This window comes from Prionailurus viverrinus, chromosome A3 (assembly GCF_022837055.1).
Source record: "Prionailurus viverrinus isolate Anna chromosome A3, UM_Priviv_1.0, whole genome shotgun sequence".
NCBI classification, from domain to species: domain Eukaryota; kingdom Metazoa; phylum Chordata; class Mammalia; order Carnivora; family Felidae; genus Prionailurus; species Prionailurus viverrinus.
The window spans coordinates 850,658-874,012 of record NC_062563.1 but is presented as its reverse complement, the minus strand read 5'-3'; the positions used below and the strand labels follow the sequence as shown (position 1 = coordinate 874,012).

The 23,355-nt window shown below is 62.2% G+C and overlaps 1 protein-coding gene across 4 annotated transcripts in view; it reads right to left on the bottom strand.

Annotated features, from left to right (window-relative positions):
• Window positions 1-23,355, bottom strand: part of KCNQ2 (potassium voltage-gated channel subfamily Q member 2) — a 51,394-nt gene that overhangs the window by 21,519 nt on the left and 6,520 nt on the right. For all 4 annotated transcript variants that reach the window (XM_047854501.1, XM_047854500.1, XM_047854502.1 and 1 more), the window contains exons 2-8: window positions 13,093-13,183; window positions 12,292-12,418; window positions 11,699-11,874; window positions 10,832-10,957; window positions 7,857-7,967; window positions 7,058-7,153; window positions 2,452-2,546 (exon numbers count right to left, since the gene is read on the bottom strand). In XM_047854501.1, the coding sequence (XP_047710457.1) occupies window positions 2,452-2,546; window positions 7,058-7,153; window positions 7,857-7,967; window positions 10,832-10,957; window positions 11,699-11,874; window positions 12,292-12,418; window positions 13,093-13,183 (822 nt within the window). The remainder of the gene's footprint in view (window positions 1-2,451; window positions 2,547-7,057; window positions 7,154-7,856; window positions 7,968-10,831; window positions 10,958-11,698; window positions 11,875-12,291; window positions 12,419-13,092; window positions 13,184-23,355) is intronic.

The window sequence follows — 23,355 nt, the reverse complement described above, 5'->3', positions numbered from 1 at the left end:
AGGACTGGACATGGGGACAGAACTGGCCTCCCCACTGCCCCTCAGGCACCCACCCCTGGGCCTGGAGCAGAAACCCTGGACAGCACCCCCCACTCGGCCCCCACACACGCAGGTCCAAGTTCAGGGACACACAGATACGCAGATAGGACGTCATGCCTTGGACACAGAAGCAGGGGACAGAACACAGAGGGGCAGGGTCACGGGCAGGGACGTGCACGCAGCACACAGCCCCGATGACGCTGAGGGTGGTTGTGGAGGACGCGGGAGTAGGGACAGGAGGGGGTGCCCCACAGGAGAGAGTGGCGGCTGGCCGGGGGTCAGCCAGCTCCGAGAGGACACCTCCAACCACCCAGGCCGGGGAGAGGCTGCTCCAGACGGGGGCCAGGGACCGGCTGGACAAGACGGACAAGGGAGGAGAGAGGCCTGTAGCAGGGAACCCCCAACTGCCCGGGCAGCGATGGGTCAGTACACAGGGGGGCGGAGGGACGTACACTGACCCCCCACCCTCTCCTCTGGGCGAGGTCTCTGGGGTGTACGGCCAGTAAAGGGTAGGTGCTGGGGTGGAGATGCCCGTGGGATTCGGGGGCTGCCCGGCCCTGCCCCCACAGCACCCTCCTCTTCTGGAACATTCAATCAGTCCCCACGCAGGGCACCACAGGCAAGAGCTTTTGCCAGGGGGATCCCAGGCTTGGTCTACACAGGGAGGGTGGGCCCTGGGTCCGCAGGCCTGTGCCCGATGCCCCACCCATCCCACAGGGAAGGGCCTGCCGAGACGCTGCCCTGTGCAGCAGCTAAAGGTCAGCGGGAGTGAGAGCCCCACCCCCACCCCGTGCAGACACAGCCATTGGGACAGCGCTCACGGTCCTCCCGGGTCCAGGGAGGGAGCACCCCTGGCTGGGACAGCGGAAGCCGTGTCCACCCGCTCTGCACTCTGCACATGGGGCCTGTGGGGAGGGGGGGAGGGCGGGGAGGGGCTCAGCTACTGAGACGAGGCAGAAGCAGGACGAGGAACAGAAGACAAGGCAGGACAGACGGATCCAGCCGGAGAAAGCAGCTGACGGGGGAGGGGGCCAGTCAAGGGGGGAACCGGGCTCCAGGCAGGGAGGCCACAGGGGGACCAGGGCAGCGCCTGCGCCCGGCGTGGGGGACACAGGCTGGGCACGGGTACAGGGCTGCGGGCCGGGGCGGGCCGGGGGCCGGGGGCCGGGGCGGCCCCGCACCGTCCCAGACAGAGAACAACCACACCACACACGCTGTCCGTCCCATGCATCTCCTACCTGGAGGCCCCGTAGGATTGAGTTTGCGAGCTTTCAAGTGTTTTCACACACACACAAAGGGAAGAGAACAGAAATTTTAAAAGAACGGGATAAGAAAAAGAAAATTAACCAAATGGTTGAGGAAAGTGGGGGAAACAACAGAACAAAGAAAATTAGCGCCAGGGTCGGCCCACTCAGGCCCGAGGGACGGTGCCGGGAAAGCCAGAGCCTTCAGCACTCCCGGGGAAGAGGGACGTTCCAGAGAGTGCCCGCCAGCGTGGCTGCTGAAGGAGGGGCGGGGCCGCGGCCTCCGCCCAGGTGACAGAGCGGGGCGGTGGTACCCTGCCTGGACATCGCTACCTCAGGGTCCCCAGGGGGACGTCGTCCCAGCCCAGAGCCCCAACCCGCTCCGGCAGCCCAGCCCACTCTTCCGGTGAGGGCTCCTGGCTGGACACCAGTAGGCACAGGTAAGGGACATCCAGGGGCTCGGACGCCCCGGGGCTCAGCTTCGCCCCCGCACCCCGCCCCAGGCAAGGATGGGCCTGCAGGGCAGTGTCTGCCCCGCGGGTCCCCAGCCCCCCTCGCCTCAGACCTTGTTCTAAAGCCAGAGCCCAGCACAGACAAATCCTGGGGGTGGCCGGGACTGCCAGCCGCTGGTGACCACGCTGCCTCCACCAACTGCCCCCAGCGCGGGCTTCCGGCCCTTCTGTCCCACCCGAGGGCGCCCTCGAGCGTCTGTGTGCTCTGTGCTGTTGGGGACTCCTGCTCCTACAGCCTCGACGTGGCCCCTCCCCCACACAGAGACCCTGGTCCTCGCTGAAGGACAGAGGTTACCCTTCACTTCCAAAGCTCCGGGGCCCGCCCTGGTGGGCACTACGCCGGGCCGCGGGCCTCCGCGAGTTCTCGGGAGGGGCCTGTCTTCACGATGCTCACAACATAACGTGACCCACAGCAAGGAAGGGAAGCAAAGGGTGGGTGGAGGTGGAAAGTAAGAGCCACGAGCTATAAAACAAAGAACAAAATTAATGCTGCGAAATAAATCACACACAGAACTCCGTGGAAAGTACACACGTTGTTTAAAAAAAAAGGAAAACTCAATTAAAATAATGAACAACCAAAAAATGGGGCTTCAGAACAGACACGATGACAAGCAGGCGGTGTGCCGTGGGGCGGGGTCCCGGCGGGCGGGCGGTACCTGTACATGGGCACGGTCACCGTGCGTTCATAGTACTGCCACGTCGAGTGCAGGTCTGTGCGGGACAGGTTGGTGGCATAGAACCTCCAGGCGGACTGCGGATGGGAAGCGGGCGAGGGTCAGACCATGCCCACGCCCCTGAGGGCCTCGCCCCTGCCCGGGCCCCGTCCGGCCCCACTCCCGCCTCAGTTTACCCTCTGGAGGAGGGGCACACGCCACCACAGGTCACGCTCGCAGCCCGTCTACAGCGAGCCTTTCGTCGTCCGCCTCACCCGACCCTTGGCGGTTGGGACCTGCCACGGTGGCCGCTCCTGCACTCCCCGAGCCTGATGGGGACGCCACCCTGGGTGCGGGCGGGGGGTGACTCAGGAGCCGGGGGCAGGGGCAGAGCCAGGGACACACAGCCGGACCCTCCCCAGTGCAGTGGCCCAGCCTCAGCCCGACCTTTCGATTGTGGCGAAATACACAGAGCACGCGGTCCGCCGTCTCAAAGCGCGCAATCCGGGGGCACCAGGTCCACTCACACTGCCGTGCAACCACCCCCATCTCGCTCCACACTCGCATCCCCCCAAAGGGGCACACGCCCCAGTGCGGGGGCGTCGGGCATCACCTGCACCCGTCTCTACGGCGTCCTGTCCTGGACACAACCACACAACACGTGGCCTTTCGTGACCGGCTGTTTTCACGAAGGTTTCAAGGCCCGTGCACGTCGTAGTGAGTGTTGGCGTTCTGTTCCAATGATCGAATAACGTTCAACGGCACGGAAACACCGCATTTTGTTCATCTGTTCGCGGACATTCGAGTCGTTTCCACTTTCTGACTGCTGTGAATCCCCCAGGAGCAAACGTTTGTGGAAAAGTTGTTGGCTGAACATCTGTTTTCAGTTCTTTTGGGTACACACCTGGGGGGTTTGCCGTGACGTAAGGCAGCGCTTACCCCTCTGAGGCACCACCCAGGGTTCTCAAGGGGCTGCACCCCTGCACCCGCCACCAGCAATGCGCCAGCATCCCGCTCCCGCCACATTCCCACCGCCTGAGGCGCTTCTGACTCGCGTTTCTCTCATGAATGACGTTGAGCATCTTTTCACGTGCCGACTAGCCGCCTGGACATCTTCTCTGGAGCCACGTCTGTCCGAATTCATCTCCTAATTGGTTTGTCTTTTTGTTGTTCAATTGCTGGAGCCCCCTCATGTGTTCTGGATACCAGGATCTTACCGGAAACAGGATTTGCAAATACTTTCTCCCATTCTGTGGGTTAGCTTCTCACTCTCTCTACAGTGTCCTTTGAGGCACAAAAGGTTTCAACTTTGATAAATTCCCATGTATTTTTCTTTTCTGCTTGTGCTTCAGGTATCAGATCTGAGAAACCAAAGCCATGGAGCTCTACACCTATTTTCTTGTAAGGATTGTATAGTTTCGGCTCTCAAATTTAGGTTTTGACCCATTTTGAGTAAATTCTGCATAAAAGTAAAGCTTCACTCTTAAAATCGGATCTTCAGCAGTCCCGACACCGTTTGTTGCAGAGACATTCTTTCCCGTTGGAGGTTTGCAACATCACAGTTTGGGGGCTTGTTTGGGGGCCTAAAACATGGTCTATCCTGGGGAATACTCCCGTGGGGCTGACAGGATGTGGGGGGCTGCCCTGGGGGGATTTGCAGGTCCTCTCCATCCTGCGTCCTTGTACCGAGGATGGGGGGGGGTGGGGTGCCGACATCTCCAGCTATTATTACACAAGCATCTAGGTCGCCCTGTAATTCTGTCAGGTGTTGGCTGCACATACTCTGGGGTTCTGCCCCCAGTGTGGACACGTCTACCCCTGTCCCTACAGTCGGACTCTTGTCAACGCGTCATCACCTCCTTGGTCTCTCTTAACAGTGTCTGCCTTAGTGTGTTTTGTCTGCTCCGACCACAGCCCTCCCAGCCCCCTTCGGGCCACCGTTCCCTGAGGGGTTCCTGCCTTCGTTGCTGCACTTTTCAGCCTGTCGCTGTCCTTGGGTCTAAGGAGTCTCCACAGACAGCACACCGCCAGGCACATCTCAAATCCGTTCTCTCAACTGCTGCCTTTCAAGTGGGAGAGGGGGGTGCACTTACGTGCAAAGTGGTCACGGACAGAGACCTCTGCGTGTGCGGGCTCCCAGCGCCTCGTTTCTGCCTTCGGTGCTCGCTTTTTCTGCTAGGTTATCTTGAGCCTCTTCTGAATTTTTAGCAATTGTTTTCTTAATGGCGACCGTGTGCCTCACGGTGAGCGTCTCACACAAGCATCTAGTCTGAACCAGCTTAGCTGCCACGGCGCGCGAACGCGCCCCTCCTCCACCCCCTGCCTCTCCTCCACCCCCTGGTGTTGAGCCCCTTACATCTCTACACGCTGCACGCCAGAAAAACGGATCTGTGATCACTGCCCTATGCGTCTGCCTTTTAAATCACATGAAGAAACAAAAGACGAGTCACAAGTCAAAAGCACACCACGGCCGGCTTTGACATTTACCCCGCGGTTACCTTCTTACCAACGCTCACAGCCCCGGGGCCGCTCCAGCCCTGAGGTCTCCAGACGGACAAAACACAGGCAAAGCCCTGTGCTGACCTTCTGGAACAAGGCCACGCCAGGGACTCCCCAGGGCGGAGGGCAGGGGCAGGCAGGTGCCTTTAACCCCACACACAGCCCACAGTCCTGTGCTCACAAGCACCCCCTCCCCTGGTTGTTGTAAAATTCTGATTTAGCTCCTGAGTCCCCAAAACAGGATCCGGACAGGTTTGCTAATCCGTGTGCCTTTAGCACAGAAATGAGGTGCCGGAATTCTGTCCCCTGCCATGTCCAGTGACCTCCTTGGTCCCTAAGCTTTAATCCAAACCCTCGACTCGAACGTGGGGTCTTGAGAGAGAGGCTCCGGACCCCTGCTCCTGTAGTCTGAGCGGTGCCTCCCCATCACCTGCCCACCGGCCCCGGGGACTCCCCAACGGGCTCTCCACAGCTCGAGGCCCCCATGCTGCCCCCTTCCCTGCCTGTGATGTCCAGGGCCCCGTATCCTCTGCACATGCATCTCCTCTCCTGCACCTCTGCGTCCAGCCAGGGCCTCACCCCTCCACTCCAGGCCTCTGGCCAGCCGCTGTGCGCACCTGCCCTTGAGGGCCGACCGGCTTCCCAAACCCCACACTCCAAACCTCTTCCCAACCTCTCCATCCTCCTGGACGCTCCTAGCAAAGCCTGGGGCATCTCCTTCTGCCCTCCCCTCCCTCCCTCTCTGGGTCCTGTCCCTCCTGCCCCTCCCTCTCCAGGCCCCCGTCTGGGCCCACCCTCAACCCGGATTCACAGAGAACACCAGAGCACCTTGCCCACCTGTGGGGACCTCAGCACAGGGCAGGGGATGCCTCCCCTCCCTGTCCCGCTGCTATTCAGAGCCTGTCCCAGGCCCTCCGAGGGAGGATGTCCATTCCCTTGGCGGTGGGGGGGGGGGGGGGGGCACTCTGGCAAACTGTGGACCACGTGCAAAGGCAATGAGGTGGATACCTGCCCGGGCACCTTAGCTGCCAGAAGGACACAGACCATTGAAGACTTCCAGAGCATAGAGGGCCCGGGGCTCTGCTGGGGCTTCCCCCGCTGGTCTGTTCCCGTCTGGGCGCCGGGAATCGCAGCCAGGTGACCAGCTACACAGCTGTGCAGCTGTCCCAGCCTGTAATCCCGAGCAGCGGGGCTGCGGTCCCACCACCTGCCTCAAAGAAGGATCCAGGCACCGCCCTCCGACCAGCAGTCCCCCGAGGCATCGCCCGTGACCGCGCGCCACTCGTGCCCCGGGACTCCCTGCAGCCCCGCCCACAAGCTCAGTGTCCGTCCACCGGGTGGACACCCGAGCCTCGCCCCTGAACTGCCTGAGTCCTGACGGGGGACAGGCACGCAGGACACCCACGGGGGGAAGCGGGACAGGCGTGTGGCTGCAAAGAGGGCCTCCAACCTCGGCGCCACGTGCACGTGCGCGGCGAGGCCGTGGCCCTTGTCCCTCACGCTCTTTCGCATTTGAAAAATAGCCATTTGCAGCTTTTATGGTGAAAGGTAAGTGCGCACGCGCACACACGCACACGCGCTCACACGCATGCAGTACGCGCACGCCGCCTGTACGCACTCACACGCCGCACGCATGCGCAGGAGGCTGTCCCCTGGGAAGACCACGGCTCCCCAGGTCCGCCGGCGCCCATGGGCTCTGGAGGGGCCCCTCGGGCAGCCTGCTGCTCAGGCTCGGGAGGCACTGCTAGATCCCGAGGGGCCCCTGTGTCCCCAGCAGTGGGACGGGCTGTGTGAGCGCGGGCAGCGAAGCTGAGACGCCACACCTGCCCGGCAGGGGCCCCGAGCGGCACATCAGGGATACCTGTGACCACCTGGTCTAGGGCCCGGGGCCCACGCAGGACGACGGCCACACCCTCCCCCCGGGTGTCACTACAGGTACTGCAGCCTTAGGCATCTGCACCTGGCTTCCGTGCCCAACACGTTCCTGCAAAGGAACAAGGGCCGTGCACGTCGCCGGGGCAGGGGAGACACAGGGGCCAAGGTGGCCCCCCCTTAGCAGGGCCGTGCCAGGAGCGCCCCGGGAATCCCATGTGGGGCCACCTGGACTCACCTGGATCAGGCCCGCTGCAGGGTTCCGCCTCTTCTCAAAGTGCTTCTGCCGGTGCTGCTCTTGAACTTTCAGAGCAAAGCCAGATCCCAAAATGCCCTGCAGATCATCAGGGTCAGACCACGTGCTGGGGACCACAGCCCCACCCCCGCCCCAGCCTGCACACCCCGGGGCCTCGCCTGCTCTGCCTTCCCTCCTCCTCAGTCGCCCATCACCTGGGGACCATGCTGGGGAGAAACACTCGGATTTAGGGTAAAGGAAAACCTCCACCTTGCGGGAGTGGGCCAGGCCCACAGATTACCCTCCCTCCCGGTTGGCCTGCACTGAAGCAAGTGCAGCCCAAGCTCTGGGTGGCAGCCACCTGAGACAGCTGTGTCCCCACCAGCCACCCCTCTGACCTGTCCAGCTGTGGGTGACACCAGAAACACCCCCCCCCTCCCCCCGCCGGAGATCTGACAAGGCAGCCTCATCACCACTAAGCACGCTCTGGCTCACAGGGACCCCACTGGTCAATCCCATAGGGCTGGGAGGGGCTGACAGTGACCACAGATGCAGGGTCTGAAGCCACAGCTGGAGGAAGCTCGGTGTGCTCCCACGGAGGCTCACAGAAGCCACCCGCACCCTGCCTGCACAGCCCGGGAAAGGGTGTCCTTGCACCATACCTGCTGCCTGTGGCTCCTGGGGTGCCAGGGACCCTGCTGGCAGCCATGCTCCCATCCCATGGACCCCAAGTGGACAGGTGCCCCAAGCTGCGTGTGGCCACCCGGGGGCTCACCAAGGCAAGAGGGGCCACAGGACTTACCGCAGGAAGAGCAAAGAAGGAGACGCCAATGAGGGTGAACGTTGCAGCCAGGAGCCTCCCGTTCCAGGTCTGGGGGTACTTGTCCCCATAACCAATGGTCGTCAGAGTGATCTGTAGGGCGGCAAGGCCAGTCACTCGGCCAGCTTGGCAGTGACCGCCATGGACACCTGCAACCCTGAGCTGGACACTTCCAAAGCCCCCGGGAGTCTTACACGCAGCGACCTCCCACACCGGGGCGAGCTGGACAGGCATGGGGACCACCCTCCCACGCCACCCATACGAGGCCCAGGGGACCAGGGTCCCCATCACCATCCTTCCCCCCTGCAACAACCACATCAGAACTCTCCGGATCCTTTGTCTTGCCCTACGTGCCAGGGCAGGATGTGGGGTCACCGGAAGCCTGTGTTACCATTTCACACGCATGAGGGCAGAAGAACCCGTCAAGCGGCCTCCCCCAGGATGGAGGCGGGGGCAGCTCTGGGCTCAAGGGCAGGCAGCAGCCAGGAAGTGCAGAGTCAGGGGCTGGACAGGAACGGTGCTGAGCAGGAGCCCCGGGGGACAGATGACGGGGACAGGATGGGGACCGTGTGGTGGGACGTATGGAGGTGACATAAGGCCAGAACGGGAAGGGTCCCCAGAGGTGTGGCTGGAGCGCAAGCTGCCCTGTTGTACGGCGGGCAGAGCAACGCCCACGCAGAGGGGTGCTTGGGCACACAGGAGGGCCCGCTGCCCGTGGAGCAAGCCCCAGGGGGCCCCAGCAGACTTGCCAATGGGGATGGGCTCACGCTGTTGGGGACAGGGGCACCTGTCACCACCCACCTGCAGCCCCTGGAAGCTGTCCCTGGGTGCCGCACAGGGCCTGCCATGAGTCTGGGAGACGCCCTGGGTAAATGGAGGCCCCGGGGGTAGGACCTTCAGGGCCTGTTTACACACAGCAAGAAACAGGCCCAGGCGAGGGGCCACCGTCCCCATTCCCGCCAGTGCAGAAAGTTCTGGAAAGTCACAGGTAATGAGGAAGGGCAGCCAGGAGTGGGTGTGGGCAGGAAGGAGACCCACTTCTCACCATAAAGCTTCCCTGGTAGAATCTTCACCTCGTGTGAGGATTACAGTCAAGATTTTTAACATAAACTAAGCGTATTTTAAAGACAGGAGACGCTTCAAACCACCACTCTCTGCAAAAATGCCTAAGTTGTGCAAAGAAGCCCAGAGAGCAAGGGTAGGACCTGGAGGAGGGGCTCAGGGTCAGGAGGCGGCAAGAAACCTGGAGTCCACGGGGCCACTCTGTGGCCGGACACCTTGGTCCTCACACAGAGAGAAGAAATCACATCCATATGACAAAGGAATCTTGAAAATGAAATTAAAATCAAGCAGACGGAGCTGTATGGCTGCAGACGCCTCCTCGGGGCCGGACAAGGGGCGAGGAGACAGAGGTAAGAGGACACATCCTGAGGCCCGTTGGGCCCGGAGGGAGGGCAACGAGGTAGCTCACGTGCACAGGAGGACCCCCCACCCAGCCACATTCCAGAAACACGTGGGGGAGGATCCCGGAAGTGTGGCTCCCGGCAGCCGGGAGGGCGTGGGAGTGGGACCTCGCAGACGCCCAGGTCTGAGAAAACTCTCAGAAAGCCACCGGCCTGCTCCTCCAAAATGAGGGCAGAGTCGAGGGGGGCATCGGGGCGGGCCTGGGCGGGACGAGCTGCGGAGACTCCCCAACCCCCGCGAGGGTCCCCCACAGCCGCGCAGGCCTGCAGGGCCGAAGAGAGGGGAGGCTCAGGCTGGGCGTTTTCCAAGAATGGCGAGCACAGGGAACGGGGCACCACCTCATTCTATCACAGCACAGAGTAAATAATTCACGTCTGAAGTTTAAATCCGGAAACAGCAGCGTAAGCACATTGTTGGGAGCATGGAGGCAAACCCCAAGAAAAGCCACAGGAGCCCTGCCCAGAGGGCGGGGAGGGAGTGTGGGGAACTGCGTGGTCACTCTAACACGCACACACTATTCATCACGTTTAAGTACTACTTGGACAAAACACTTAAGTAGCCGTTTCGGTCCCGTTCTTCAAGATGGGAAGGCCATGGCCCACGAACAAGGCCTGGGGCAGGGCAAGCCTGGTCACCGGCGACTGGCCCACGGCCCACCCCGCTCCTTCCCCCTCGGCTAGGGCACAGCACACAGACTCCAGGCTGCACGGCAATCGATAAGATGATTCTAGATAAAGTGCGTTCTCACTGAGATGCGTGTAAAAGCTACATATTCCTTTCGCCACTGGATCTCAAGTATCTTCCCAAGGCCACGCAGCCAGCATTTGTGGAAGGGGGCCTGGGGTCCCAGGACGGGCCACGCATCCCCAGGCCAAGCGCCCCGCACCCTCGGGGCATTCCAGCACCCTGCCTGGGGACATCCGTGGTTTCGGGCAAGGAGCCAGGCCAGGCTCCATCCAGCTAATGGGGATGACGCCCACAGGGCAGGGGCACAGACACAGCGCTACCCCATGCAGGGTGGGAGGGACCCTTCAGAGGCTGGCCCAGGAAGAGGCGGGTGACAGGGGAGGGGCGCTCCGGGGCCCTGGGAGCTGGGTGGCCGTGAGCAGGGGCTGTGGGCCCACAGACTCCCTGCCTGCCCTGACGGGCAGCCCGGAAGGTGAGGCCCAGGAGGGCCAGGGGCTCGATTTCGCTTTTCCAGACTCTCCGTGTGACAGAAGGGCTGTCCCCTCCTCCCTCCAGCACAGAGGCCTCACACACCGGTGGCCAGTAAGGAAGGTGGGTGACCAGGCCAGGCCTCTCCGCCCACTGCCCAGCCCCAGAGAGACCTCTGCAGCCAGAGAGCCCCTGTGACTCTGCCATGCCCTGGGGGCAGGGGGCACATCCTGGAGGTGGGGTGGGGGACAGCAGGCAGGAGGAGGGCCCCCAAGGAAGGCGGTGCCAAGCAAGCGGGTCCCCAGTGAAGGACGATGACCCCAGCTGCCAGGACTCACCAGGCCCCACCAGAGGGCATCAGCGTAGGTATCAAAGTGATCATTCTCGCCCTTCTCTGCCAAGTACACCAGAAACGAGGCCAGGATGAGGCAGAGGAAGCCGATGTACCAGGCAGTCACCAGCTCCTGAAAGAGAGGGTCACGTCCTGGCTCCCTGGCCCCAGCAGGCACCACGCCCAATCCAGCTCTCTGTCCCCACAGAGCCCTCGGCAGCCCAGGCCGGCACCTGCTTGGCCGCATGGCCCTTAGCACAGGGCCGCTGCGGGGGCGGGAGGGATGGTGTGTGTGGTCCTGGCTGTGTGGTCCCTCTGCCACGTGGCCCGTGCACCTGCTCACCCAAACCCAGACGACGGCCACTCAGTACAGCCCAGCTCACCCCGTCCACCAGGTATGGGGAGCACCCCCACAATCCTGAGGCATTCCCGCTGCAGATCTGGGACTACTGAGAACCTGTCACACCTCCCCACGCCTGGAGCAGGCAGCCAGACTGCCCACTGGCTGCCCTCCTTGGGGACAGACCCCCACCCCGTCCAGCCTCAGGACTCAGACAAGGACAGGAAAGGAGGCCATTTGGGCTGGCGGGGTGCAGTGTGGGCCTCGTGGGGGCTGCCTGGGACACAGGGCTGGGCTCCTGCCACGACGTGGGGCAGGGGGCACCTCAGGGCAGCCGCTGTGAGCCCGGGCGGCACAGACCCAGGCTCACCCACCAAGCACAGAGCGAGCCGCAGAACAGCCGCTCTGGAGAGAGACGACCAGATGGACCAGGTCATGGAAAGACGCCCCCAGAAGAGGGGATGGGCTGGTTCCCAGCTGACCCGCCCCCTGGGCTCGGTCCAGCAGGGCTTGTGACCCCGCGCCAGCGCTCACCTTGCTGTGGGCGTAGACCACGGAGCCCAGCAGCTTCCAAGTGCCGCCGCGCCGGTCCATACGGATCATCCTGAGGATCTGTAGGAAGCGCAGGCTCCGGAGAGCCGATGTGGCGAACACGTTGCCCTGGGAGCCAGCGGCCAGCACGGCGATGGAGGCGATGAGCACCATGATGTCTGCGGGGGACGTCGCGGCTCGAGGCGGGGCCGGCCCCCTGCACCTCCGTGCCTGGTGCAGATGAGGGCGGGGCCCCCAGCCACGTGGACGCGTGGCAGCACGGGGACGCCACAGCCGTCCACCTAGTCCAGCCTTGCCCGGCACGGCTGCTGTCCTGCCACCTGTCCCCTCCTCCCGCCACCAGGCCGAGCTCACCACAGGCTCGGATGCCAAGAGGGCAGGTGGGAGAAACTTCCAGAAGGAGCCAGTCCTCAGCTTCAGCCTCAGCCCGCCTCCCGTGCCCACACACACTCAGCTCTTCCCGGAGCTGGCAGCCCCCGCCTGCATGCACACGTACACACACGCACACACACGCCCCGCTCACCTGTCACACACGCACATGTGCACACACACGTGCACACGTGCACCCTGCTCACCTATTACGCAGAAAGGCTTCCGGGCAAACTTGAGCCGCCCCCTCCAGCCGCGGTACCGGCAGCAGCAGCCGGCCGCCCAGATCCGCACGAAGTACTCCACCCCGAACACCACGATGGTCACGATTTCCTGCAGGAGAGGCCGCATTGAGCCACCCCCGGGCCTGCGTCAGGGCTGGGACCAGCCTGGCTGAGCGGGAGTTAGGGTGGGGGGGCCCGGCCTGTGTGGGCCGGTGTCAGTGGGAGGGGTCCCATACTCTGGACCCGGATCAGCCTCCTCGAGCGGCCCCTCTGTCGCCAACAGCAACGGAGACATCACTCTGTGGTTGCCATGGCGCCCGCCCCTGCCTGTCAATTGCTGTCAGCGTCTCAACCCCCGTCCCACGCCCACGCCCGCCAGGAAACACCCCACACCTCGGGGCCAGGGGGCCGCCTGGGCCCTCAGGCTCCAGTGAGCAGGGGGGGAAGCGGTGGGGGAGTGGGGTGGCTGTCAGATGCTGTGGGGACACAGGGAGGGCAGCGGGGTGGACCGTGTGTGGGGAGAAGTGGGTGGGAGCACTGTGACAGTCGTGGTGGACGCTGCGAGATGGCTCATGTCAGGAGGTGAGGCCGGAAGGGGCCCAGGTCCACCAGGCTGGAGCTGGAAGAGCACGGGCCACAGTGGGGGGGGGAGGGGGGAGGGCATCTCTGCGGGGGAGGCCAGGCTCATGCAGGAGCAGGTTGGGGGGGGTGGTCAGAGGCTCGGAGGGATGGGGATGGACCAGCGACCACAGCCTCCGTGGCTGCACACCCGCGGGGGCTCACCAAGATATAGAGTGCGCCCTCGGAGCTCTTCTCGTACTCCTTGATGGTGGAGAAGACGGACAGCACGAGGCAGGAGAAAACCAGCAGGAAGCTGCGGGCAGAGGCAGAGGGTGTCAGCGGCCGCCACAGAGGGGCCAGGGGAAAGCACGCCGCACGCACGCCCACAGCGCCCCGGGACTCCTGCCTCAACAGCCCTGGGCTTTGAGACGGCCCCCAGGCTCTCGGGGGGACACCGGCTACCGCGTGGACATCCCTCAATGAAACGCATCCTCCTTGTTCCTAACATCCCTTTCTCGGCTCCAAAACGGAAACCGCCGATCTTCCAAGGAGCACCGGCCCAGGGCCTTGGCCGCAGACCCGCGTCCGGGCCGCACCCAGCGGGTGCGCAGAAGACCCATCGGTTCCCGAGAGGTGGAACCAGGAGGCCCCATCTGACACCAGCCAGGGTGTCTGTCCAAAGGCTGAAGGTGGGGTCTGAGGGCACAAAGCACACAGTGTGGGGAAGCTGGACAGGGCCCCGCACACCACACCCCTCCCGTGTGTTACTGCCACCCTGGACGTGCCAGGGGGAGAGACCACAGTGGGGAGGCTGCTGCGTGGTCCGCCACGAGCCCTGCCCCCCAGCCGCCTGCAGCTGGACGTCCTGCCGGCACATGCAGCCCCCAGACGTCAGGGCCTCGGCCGGATCCCAGGGCATCTCGGGCAGTCGGCCCCACGCTCCCCGAAGATGGGCAACCGCGTGCAGAGACACACGACCCTCCCAGGAGCGTGGCTGGTGAGGGCGCTCCCGGCACGCACCCCACTCCGGAGCAGAGGCACGGACAGCAGATGACGAAGGCAAAGCCGGTGCCCGCTGGCACACACAGAACCACGCGAAGAAACAGTCACATCTCAAAACCACAATTAATTTCCTTTGCTCATTAGACAATTTATTCAATTAACCGAGCGCTGGGAAAAAAACGTCCAGCTATCTCATGTGTCTTATATTTATTCATAATTCTCTGCCTGGTGGTATTTTTTCCCGACTCAGTCAGTGGGGAAGCAGCATTTACACACAGTGCCTCTGCCAGGAATGGGGGACCCGGAGACTCCAGGGCTCTGGGTCAGGACCCCGGAGGCCTGGGTGACGGGAGAGCCCGCGGCAAGGAGGCCACCCAGCCCAGCTTGGCCCGGGGCAGAGGTGCAGAGAGCCCAGGGGAGACATGAAATCTGGCAGGCTTCCCTGAGAAGGTGTCCACAAAGGCAAAAAGGAATCGGTGGGGCCAAGAAGGGAGAAGGGAAGGGGTGGTCCAGGGAAAGGGACGACAGGGGGTCCCAGGACTCGGCAGAGGGCAAGTCCAACGAGACTAAAGAATGGGGCCTGATGGGCCTGATGCCATTGTCATCCATGTGGGGGGACCCGGAGAGTCCACACTCAGACTCACACTGTACAAAAACATTACCCTGATGCAAAAAGGGAAGGCCCAAGTCCCAAAGCAACCGGGCCCTCCCGGCCCTGCTTCCCGAGGGCAGCTCTGACTGGCATCTTGGAACATTCCAGAATGGCCTGGCCGTGCTCTACGGACGCAGAGCCCTTCCCAGAAGGCAGGGACTGGGATGTCCAGGGCCACACCAGCAATACAGGAGAAGAAAAACCCGAAGCCAGACACGGTGAATGTTCCTAGGCCACCAGGTGAGCAGAGTGAACCCGAGCAGAAGCCACCCGGCTTCTGAGGTTTTGGAGCAGGTGGCCACAGACGGCAGGCGGGGGAAAGGGGTGGGGCCTGCCCACCCGTGAGGAGGAGGAAGGAGGCAGGCAGCCACGTTGGGCACCCCACACCCGCAGCAAAGACAAGCAGATCCCCATGGAGAGAGGCCGCCCACCTGCCCAGCCTCCAGGCCCAGGACTCGAGTCTCCCACAGATCCCAGAGCCTTCCCTCGCTCCCCAGCTGGCCCTGCAGGCCGCTGAGCAACGGGGAATACACTTCTTTCCAGGCCTCTTCCCATCTGCAGGCACCTTGGTGACAAGGGTGCCCTGCCACGCCCCCTGCCACATCCACACTCATACCCACCTTACACAGGGGTACACTGAGTCTCAGAAAGGTGGTAGGGGGCCCTGCCTCTGGCCTCATGATGCCAGAGCACAGTGTCCTTGGTGATGGGGACACGTGGGTGGGGTCCAGCCCTGGGGAGCCTGGAGGAGGGGCCAGCCTCCTGCAAGGCAACAGGGGAGAGTCACCAAAGCCCTGCAGCCCATGGCGGGGCCCCTGGGCTGCAGCGGTTGGGGCCCTGGACAGACCTGGAGTTTCCTGTGGGTGCTCAGGGGTCTGCAAATGGCCAGGGTTCCCACAGTCCTTTCCCTCAGTGACCCCGTGACCCTCAGTCCCGGCTCCTGACAGCTGTGGGAGGAAGGGGCCCTTCTTCCCACCCCTCGCCCTAGGAGAGGTGTTGGGGATGGTGCACAGGGAAGACCAGCACCACCGCGGGGGCCCCTCACGGCACGGCCACGTGCTCAGAGTGTGTCCCCTCCAGGCCCCGAGGACCGACGTGGCTCATGAGGAAACGTTCAGATAGAAATCTGTGCTGTGGTGGCGCAGGATGGCTGGTCTGCTTCCTCCTGATGGGGACAGGTGAGTGGCTCTACCCACCCCACAGGCTCATCCCAGGCTGGTCTCTCCGGCACCCAAAGGCCCGGGTGGGGGAGGGCCTTCTCATGCCCTCCAGCCTGGGAACCGTCCAGGCTGCAGGGAAAGAAAGGAGGGAGGAAGCGTCCCCGGTGCCAGAATGGGGCGGTTTCCCTGCAGCCCGAGAATGGTTATGATCGCGAATTCTCCGGCAGCGGTTGCCAAGGAGACCAGTATCTCAAGCAGCCCAGATTCCAGGGGCCGGGATGGGGGGGGGGGGGGGATGAGGAGGGGGAGCCAGGGTGACAAGGGACCTCAGATGACGCTCACGAGCAGCGAGGAAGCGGGCCACCTGGAGACGCAGCTCTGGCTGGAAGCACACCCCCGCTGGCTGCCTGCTGCTGCGCCCCAGGACCCACAGCAAACACTGTCTGCACCGGGCAGCAGGAGAAACCGCAGCCAGACGTCAGGAGGGACATCTGAGCCACAGCCCGAGCTCTGAGCAGAGGACTGGCAGGGTCCTGAGGCCTGGGGTCCTGACACACGGACAGCGGCGCAGGGAGGGGCCCAGAGCAGACGCGAGGTGACAGGAGAGACAGAGGACGGTGGAGGCAATCACACTGGCCAGAGGGGCCCCTCCTGGTGGTCAGCCTGCAGCCACACCTGCACGTCACGGGGTGCGCTCTGTGGGCGTGTGCGCGTGTGTGGGTGTGCACCCGCCTGTGCGGATGTGCGTGCGCCTGTGCGGGTGTGTGCGCACGTGTGCTCTGCCTGCCCCTGCACTTGAGACAGGGGCAGCGCCCACCTCCGGGGAGAGACTCCTCTGCTTCTGCTTCCGTCTCCCCGTCCCACACCCTCACCCCATCTGGCAGCAGGGAATTATTTATTTTCTGGGAAAATATGACAGAACCCCTGCCACCTGGCTCCTCAGTCCTGATTCACTGCTGTGGGGCCAACTGGGAGGGTCCCTCGGCACTGGCAGGGCAAAGCCTCCGTGGTCAGGCCCACCCCAGACCCCTTCACAGCCTCCAAAGACTAACTCAGGAGATGGCTGGGGCTGTTAATCTCATTTGTGTACTTAGTGAAATCACCATCTAACGAGGGAGCAGCCGGGATCAGAGAGGGTTGCCAGCACACCACTGTCCCTCCAGCCCCCACTGGCTGCTCTTCAGCAAGTGGGGAAGGGTCTCTGACATCCAGCCCTGCCCCTCCAGGCTAGAATTCACAGTGAGTCTACTATGCACCAGGCCCACGACAACCCTAAAGGCAGAAAATGTTCTCACCCATTTAACAGATGGGAAAACAGAGGCTCTGAAGCAGCTCACCGTGGCCGTTCAGGGTCGAGCCTGAGCACCGTCTTCCGCTGTAGAAATTCCCTCTCCCCAGAATAATGTCCATCCCAATCAGGCTGTGCCTCCCCGGGGGCTGGGTGGCCCAGAAGCCCAGCAGGGCCCGGGGCTGGGCTAGCTTCCAGTGTGAGGCCAAAGCAGGCCCTCCCGTCCAGACTGGCCGCCGGGCCGTGGGAGCCTCCCGCTCACCTCGTCCGCTAGGACTGCAGCCGGCGCTACAGCCCGGAATCTAATTTCGCCCCTAATGAACTGCTCTGCCTGCAGGACACGCTGCCACTTCCAATCTCCAGTAGCGACGGAGCCCGGACTGCTGACGGCTGCTCCAGGCGTAAACCAGATGTGAAAAATCACTTTGAGATCCCGCCAGCGTTGGAGGGAGGCCAAGGCCGCACTCCTGAGACCCCTCTTCTGGAGCCAAGTCTCACCCGTGGGCGCGGCCTGCCCCCAGCCCACCTGAGCCTGCTAATCAGAGAACAGAAGCTTCTTGGTGGCACCTACCTGCACCTAAGGCTGGGGGAGGTGATGGAGGTGCGACGGATGCCTCAACTCAAGAAGTCCCAGACCTCAGAAGGTCCGGCTCTTGGCCCGGCACTTGAGTCCCCCATAAACAGCCTTGGCCTGCCCAGACCCCACCCCCACCTCACTGCACCCATCCACCAACTGGCACCCGTGGCCACCCCACAGCCACACCTTTCACACTAATGCCCCTTCCTCTCCCAACACCCAGGGCAGGAAGGTGCTCTCAGGGAACCCCTTGAAGCCCCCCACTGGCCAGTGACCCCAGGATGACCAGGGTCCCTCCAAGGTCTCTCTGGACAGGGGGCCATGCAGGTCAGATGTCCTTCCCTCCCTGAGCCTCGCCCCCTAGTCATCCACCCATCAGAAGCCCCAAGTTCACAGGAGCCCCCAGCCCCCCTTTTGCCCACTGCAGACCTTGCCCCCCTCCCCAAGAGAGACAGCATCCTGGTGAAGTGCCAGGTGCTCCAGGACTGGGAGGTGTGCAAAGGGACTGAACCCAAGGGGCCCGGGCAGGAAGCCCGCTGGCTCAGCACACAATAAAGGCCATTTCCCCAGGTGCCTCCTGCTCGATCCTGGGAGACCGCGGTAATTACCACCTGGCTCACGCGAGCACACCCGAGGGGCTCCCCCCACCCCACACCCCGCCCACACAGGGGCTGCGCCACAGTCCCTACTTTGCACTCCTGGGTCTTCTCTGCTTCCCCAACCCCACCCTTCTCATAGATGATTGTGACCTCCTCCAGGCTCACAGCCTCCAGTCAGAACCCTTCTAGGTGTCTCCTTTCCTCCAAAGACCTCATCTTGGCTCTTCCATCTGATGCACCCTGTGTCCCGTGTCCACCATGCCCCACTGAAAACACCTGCCACCCCCACCAGAGACCATAGGAAGTGTGCTTCACTCCCCTCTTGTCTATTTCTCAGCTTCCGCAAGCCAGCTTCCCTGCCCCAGGGCCTTTGCACACACTCCTCTTACTTACTGCCTGGAGTTCTTTCCTGCTTGCACATCCACCATAGGGCTGCCTCCTCCTTGCCCTCAGGTTTCTGACAGGCTGCCCAGCCTTCCTACACTGGTACCCTCTGAGCAGGGGTCCATTCATTTCCTCTCCTGCTCTCTCTGCTGGCCCCCGAGTACACAGCCAGAACCCACACACAGGGGTGGCATGTGCATCCTGACGCATGACAGCCAAGATGGCCCTCGTGAGGTCAGATCCAACTGGAGAGCAGCCCCCGGCCCCATTCAGACAAGGCTCAGTGGTGCATCCTGAGCAGTCTCTAAACACCACTGGAAAGAACTGGAAAGAAGGGGCCCATGGGTAGGAGCCCTGTGTCCTAGAGGGACCCAGAGAGCTTCCAAAGGCAGAGCATGGGGGTCCTGAGACCAGGAGGGGCTTGGCCCTGTCTGAGGAGCCTGGCCACACAGGAACCCACAACAGGGTAGATGTGGCTCACTTCCAGCAAGGCCACACCCCAGAGGAAATGACGGAGGTAACTCGTGCCCGTCCGTACAATCACAGGAGAGCCTCGTGCAAGATGAGGAGGGTTCCTCTGAGGCAGCCAGCACTGCTGTGGATGTGAGCTCTGGGGTCAGGACACAGCAGAACTGTCATCTGCTGAGAAGACATCAGCTTTTGGGGAGAAGGTGCTCAGCAATGGGATCAGTTAGGGCCACGCCCCACAAAACATCCCACGTTCCCTACATGAGCACAGGAACCAACAGACCTGCCTCCCTGCCCCACTGCCCCCTGATGTTGATGGGACAGCCAGGCCTGCCTCCCCCAGGGTCAGTCTCCCCCAGACTCTTCCTGAAGAGCCTCCAACTGGCTCTTGGGCTGGCCCATCCCCTGTGCTCCCACGGCTCACAGCTCTGGCATACTGGTCCCCTAAAATCATCCCTAGTGAGTGTTTTCTTGGACTCCACTCACATGCCTCCAAGTGACAGGAGGCTCACCCACAGGCAGAACCCCTTTTTAACATGCCCCCTCCTTGGTCCCAGTCCTCCCCCAGGCATGTGCGTGGGGTCCATTCTCCAGGCCAGCACCCACAGCCACTGTCTCCTCCCAAGCTATAAGCCACTAGGGCACAAGGTGAGGGGAGTCAGGGACAGGGCCACCTTGTCACCCAGGGAGCACCAGGAGCTCTTATGACAGAGACAAAGCCCAGTGCTCGCCAAACAGGCACATGTAATTCCACAGGGAAACTTCACAATACGTCGTTAGCGTGGAAAAGGATTAGAGAAGTCTGAATCCTATCTCGTTTAAAAAATGCATAGGATGGGCACAGATGCCTGAAAATAAACCAGGTGACACAAACGTTCTTCCCGTGTTTGACTGTATCTTCCCAGCTCCCCACGAGGGGTGTGTATCATTTCTGTCATCAGCAAAGACGACAGACCATACCCAATGGTTTAAGAAGCTGCTGGCGCCCCTCACTCAGGCAGGGTTGAAACACCTGCTTTCCATCCATGCCACGTTCATTCAGCTTTTGGCTAGTTAAACCACACATGCCTCAGACACGCAGGCAAGAATGCTAACTGGGAAGAAAGGATCGCTGGGAGCACAAGGTAAATCTGGAGATGCAAGCAAGTGGTCCAGGTGAAAAGGGCTGGTGCTTGTGCAGCCTCCCCAGCCCCTTCCCCAGCACCAGCCAAGGGGCCAAGGGGCCCCTCACGCCCCATGGGCCTTGGCTGGTGCCCATGAAGGGCCAGGGCCGTGGGCTCCTGTTCAGCACCATGGCCAGCACCATGGCCAGCACCCTCTCCTGCCCAGCACCATGGCCAGCACCCTCTCCTGCCCAAAGACCTGGGGTAGGCCAAGGGAAACCCACCTGCCTTCTTCTTAATCCCATCTGGGACCTAAGCTCCAAAATGCTCCCCTGCTCTGCCCTTGTGCACGTGATGAACAGCACACTGGGTCAGGCCCTGCCCTCCTGAGGGAGGCTCACTGAGGCTCTATCTGTGGGTGAAAAAACTCCCATGGGCCCAGCAGGCTCCTGCGGCAAGCCGTCGGCTGCTGGGCCAGAATCGGCACTTCCACATCCTCTCCCAGTGAACCGGCTTCTCTCTGCGCCTCCCGCAGCTTGTCACCACCTCCCCACAAACCTGGGGTCCCAGGAGAAACTGGCCTTTTCCTCCAAACACTTCAAACATTTTTTTCCAAGCCTAAATGGAAAAGCAAACTCAGAAGTTCTAAGCTCTCTAATTCCGTGGACGGAAAGAGCAAAGCAGACAAGACCTAGGGGGAAGGAGTGCAGCTGGGCAGGGGACGGCCGCACCCTGCAGGCCACCAGGAACAATCCAGGGGGACGCCCTCTGCGGCCGGGCTCACTCGGCACTACCCATCCATCCACTGTGAGCAGCCGACCTGCCACCATCACAGATGATTAAGGGACATCCGGGTACACTGTTCCCAATGACTCCCATTAGGACTTTGTACATTTACAACATTATTCCAAGTAATCCAAAAAAATTAGAGACCTAATTGTATTCAGGCTAGATAACCAGTAGAGACTAATGACACTCAGCTCTGCAGCACGTCCTGGAGATGAAAGTCAGGCTCAGGGCTGACCCGGAACACACCCATCCCCCATTTCCCCCAAGGGGAGCAGCCGTGGCCCCAACCTTCATGGTCTCTGCAAGGAGCCGCCAGGAAAGCCAAGGCCCTGTCCCCCCAGCATCCCTTCCCTTCAACTAACCCCAGGTGCTAAGCAGTGGGACCAAGATTCTGGGCAGCTGGTGGCTGGGGGGGGGGGGGGAGCCAGAACCCCCCCCCCAAGTCAGGTCACCTCTCCCATTTGTGGGGGGCTGTTGGAGAAGGCCATGACCTCTTTGACCCAGCACCTGCCAGGCCTGAATCCCGGCTGCCCCACTTACCACCAAGTGGCCTTGAGTCCATGACCACTCACCTGGGGTCCTGACCTCAGCATCTGGGGGCTGACGGACAGCAGGTGTGTGGAGCACCTGAAAACAATCCTGTTCCCACCCCTGCTCATCATCCTGGAGACTCGGGGAAGGGTCAGAGGACCCCCTTTCTGAGACCTGACTGCCCCTGTGACTGAACCCCGCAGGAACCAGAGTCCAGGGGGCAAGAGGAAGGGTTAGGTTCAACACCGCACTGGGGCCAGCATCCCCAAGGGCCACAGTCCCCTCTCTGCACCGGGAAAGGGTGAGGCTACAGGTGTATGGCAGGGTTGGTGGTGGATTGCTTTAGGGACAAGAGGCTCCTTAATCAGCACTCAGACCCACAGCCAGTGCCCATCAGTGTGACTATACCAGGCCCTTCCTTCCCCACAATGAGCCCCCAGCCTAGTCCCCTTGGGCGCCCCACGAGGACCCATCCTGCCATGCTCAGCAAGACCCTTGCAGAGAAAGCCACACAAACTTACTGAGAGCAAATCATTCTAGGAGCACCTACTCCCCTGGAAATGTGGAGCGGACAGCTGCCCCTGGGCAGCTCAGCCGGAGGGCCCCCAGTCCAGGGACCCTGCAGTCCTCAGGGCCTTCAGCATGACCTAGACCAGCTTCAAACAATAAAAACTCCAGCCCTCCCTGCCCCCAGCTCCAGACCAGTCCATCTACTGAACAGCCCGTGGACCCCCTCCCCTCCGACTCTGTGGCCCCGGCTTTTTAAATTCACATGAGGAACAGGCTACAGGGAGAGCCATCTCTGCCACTGCTGACCCTCTCTGACACGCATGCACCTCCCCAAGAACTACAGAAGGAGAGCAAACTCACTCCGGGGGTTCACCACTGTGCCACCAGCAGCCGGGAAAGCGAGCTGAGAACGAACGGATCAGTGCAACGCATCACCACCGCGAAGGGTGGGGCCCAGCTGCTGAAAGGGGCCCCAGGGACAAGGACAAACGGGACTCATTTCCAGAAGCACTGCTTTCTTCAAAACCCTCCCCCCAGCACAGACGACGTTGTTCTCTGGGGACAATCTTAGGTCTGCACGGCCCTCTTCTTCGTACCTAGGACCCAGCTAAGCTGTTCCAGCTTTGCTGGGCAGGGTGGACGGGTGCCACACAGCCACAACAGGAAGACACACTTCCTCCCGCAGCGACGGCCCGGCGCATCGTCACAAGTGAGGAGCCGTTTTAAGAAGCTGCTGGAGCTGTCAGCACATTGCTGCTGGAAAGCACCACTGAGCTCCAGCCTTGCAGAAGAAAGCAGCCGTGCCCGCAGCGTCTCCCACGCTCTGGGGACAGCGCGGTCGAAGGTGGGCTCAGCCTTGAGGCCCACACACACCTAAGTCACTACATGACTTAGCCGAGGATGGGGGGGGGGGTGCTGGTCAGGACGCCCAGGCGGAAACCAGATGTCCCCAGCGAAGTTCTTTCGGGTCCCAAGAGTCCGCCCGTCCAACCCACCCGCAACGGTGTTCTTCAAGCCCAAACCGTTCTGCCTCCCTGTCTGGAGGCTCAGGATGCTGGGGATGTGTGCCATTCGGCTGTGAACAGAAGACGTGTCCCCGGACCCAGGTGGCTGTAGAGCAAGCAACTTCCTTCAGGAAAACAGCAGGTCCCCCTGCAACACACAAGCAAGCGTCTGAAGTGTCAGAGGCCTCATGTTTACGTGCGGGCTCGTTAACAGCAGCCACAAACCTCCTGATCCAGGCCCGGCTACTGGCTGATGGCTGAGGACTGGCCGTGGCTGGGCCGAGGGGCAGATGGCTGAGGGTGCTGTCCAGGACATGTTTGTTAACCGTCGTCCGCCTGTCTGACCAGTCTCTATGCAGGACGACGCTTTTCATTTTGCTAAGCCACAACCACGGAGACCTGGCAACAACGGCCATGA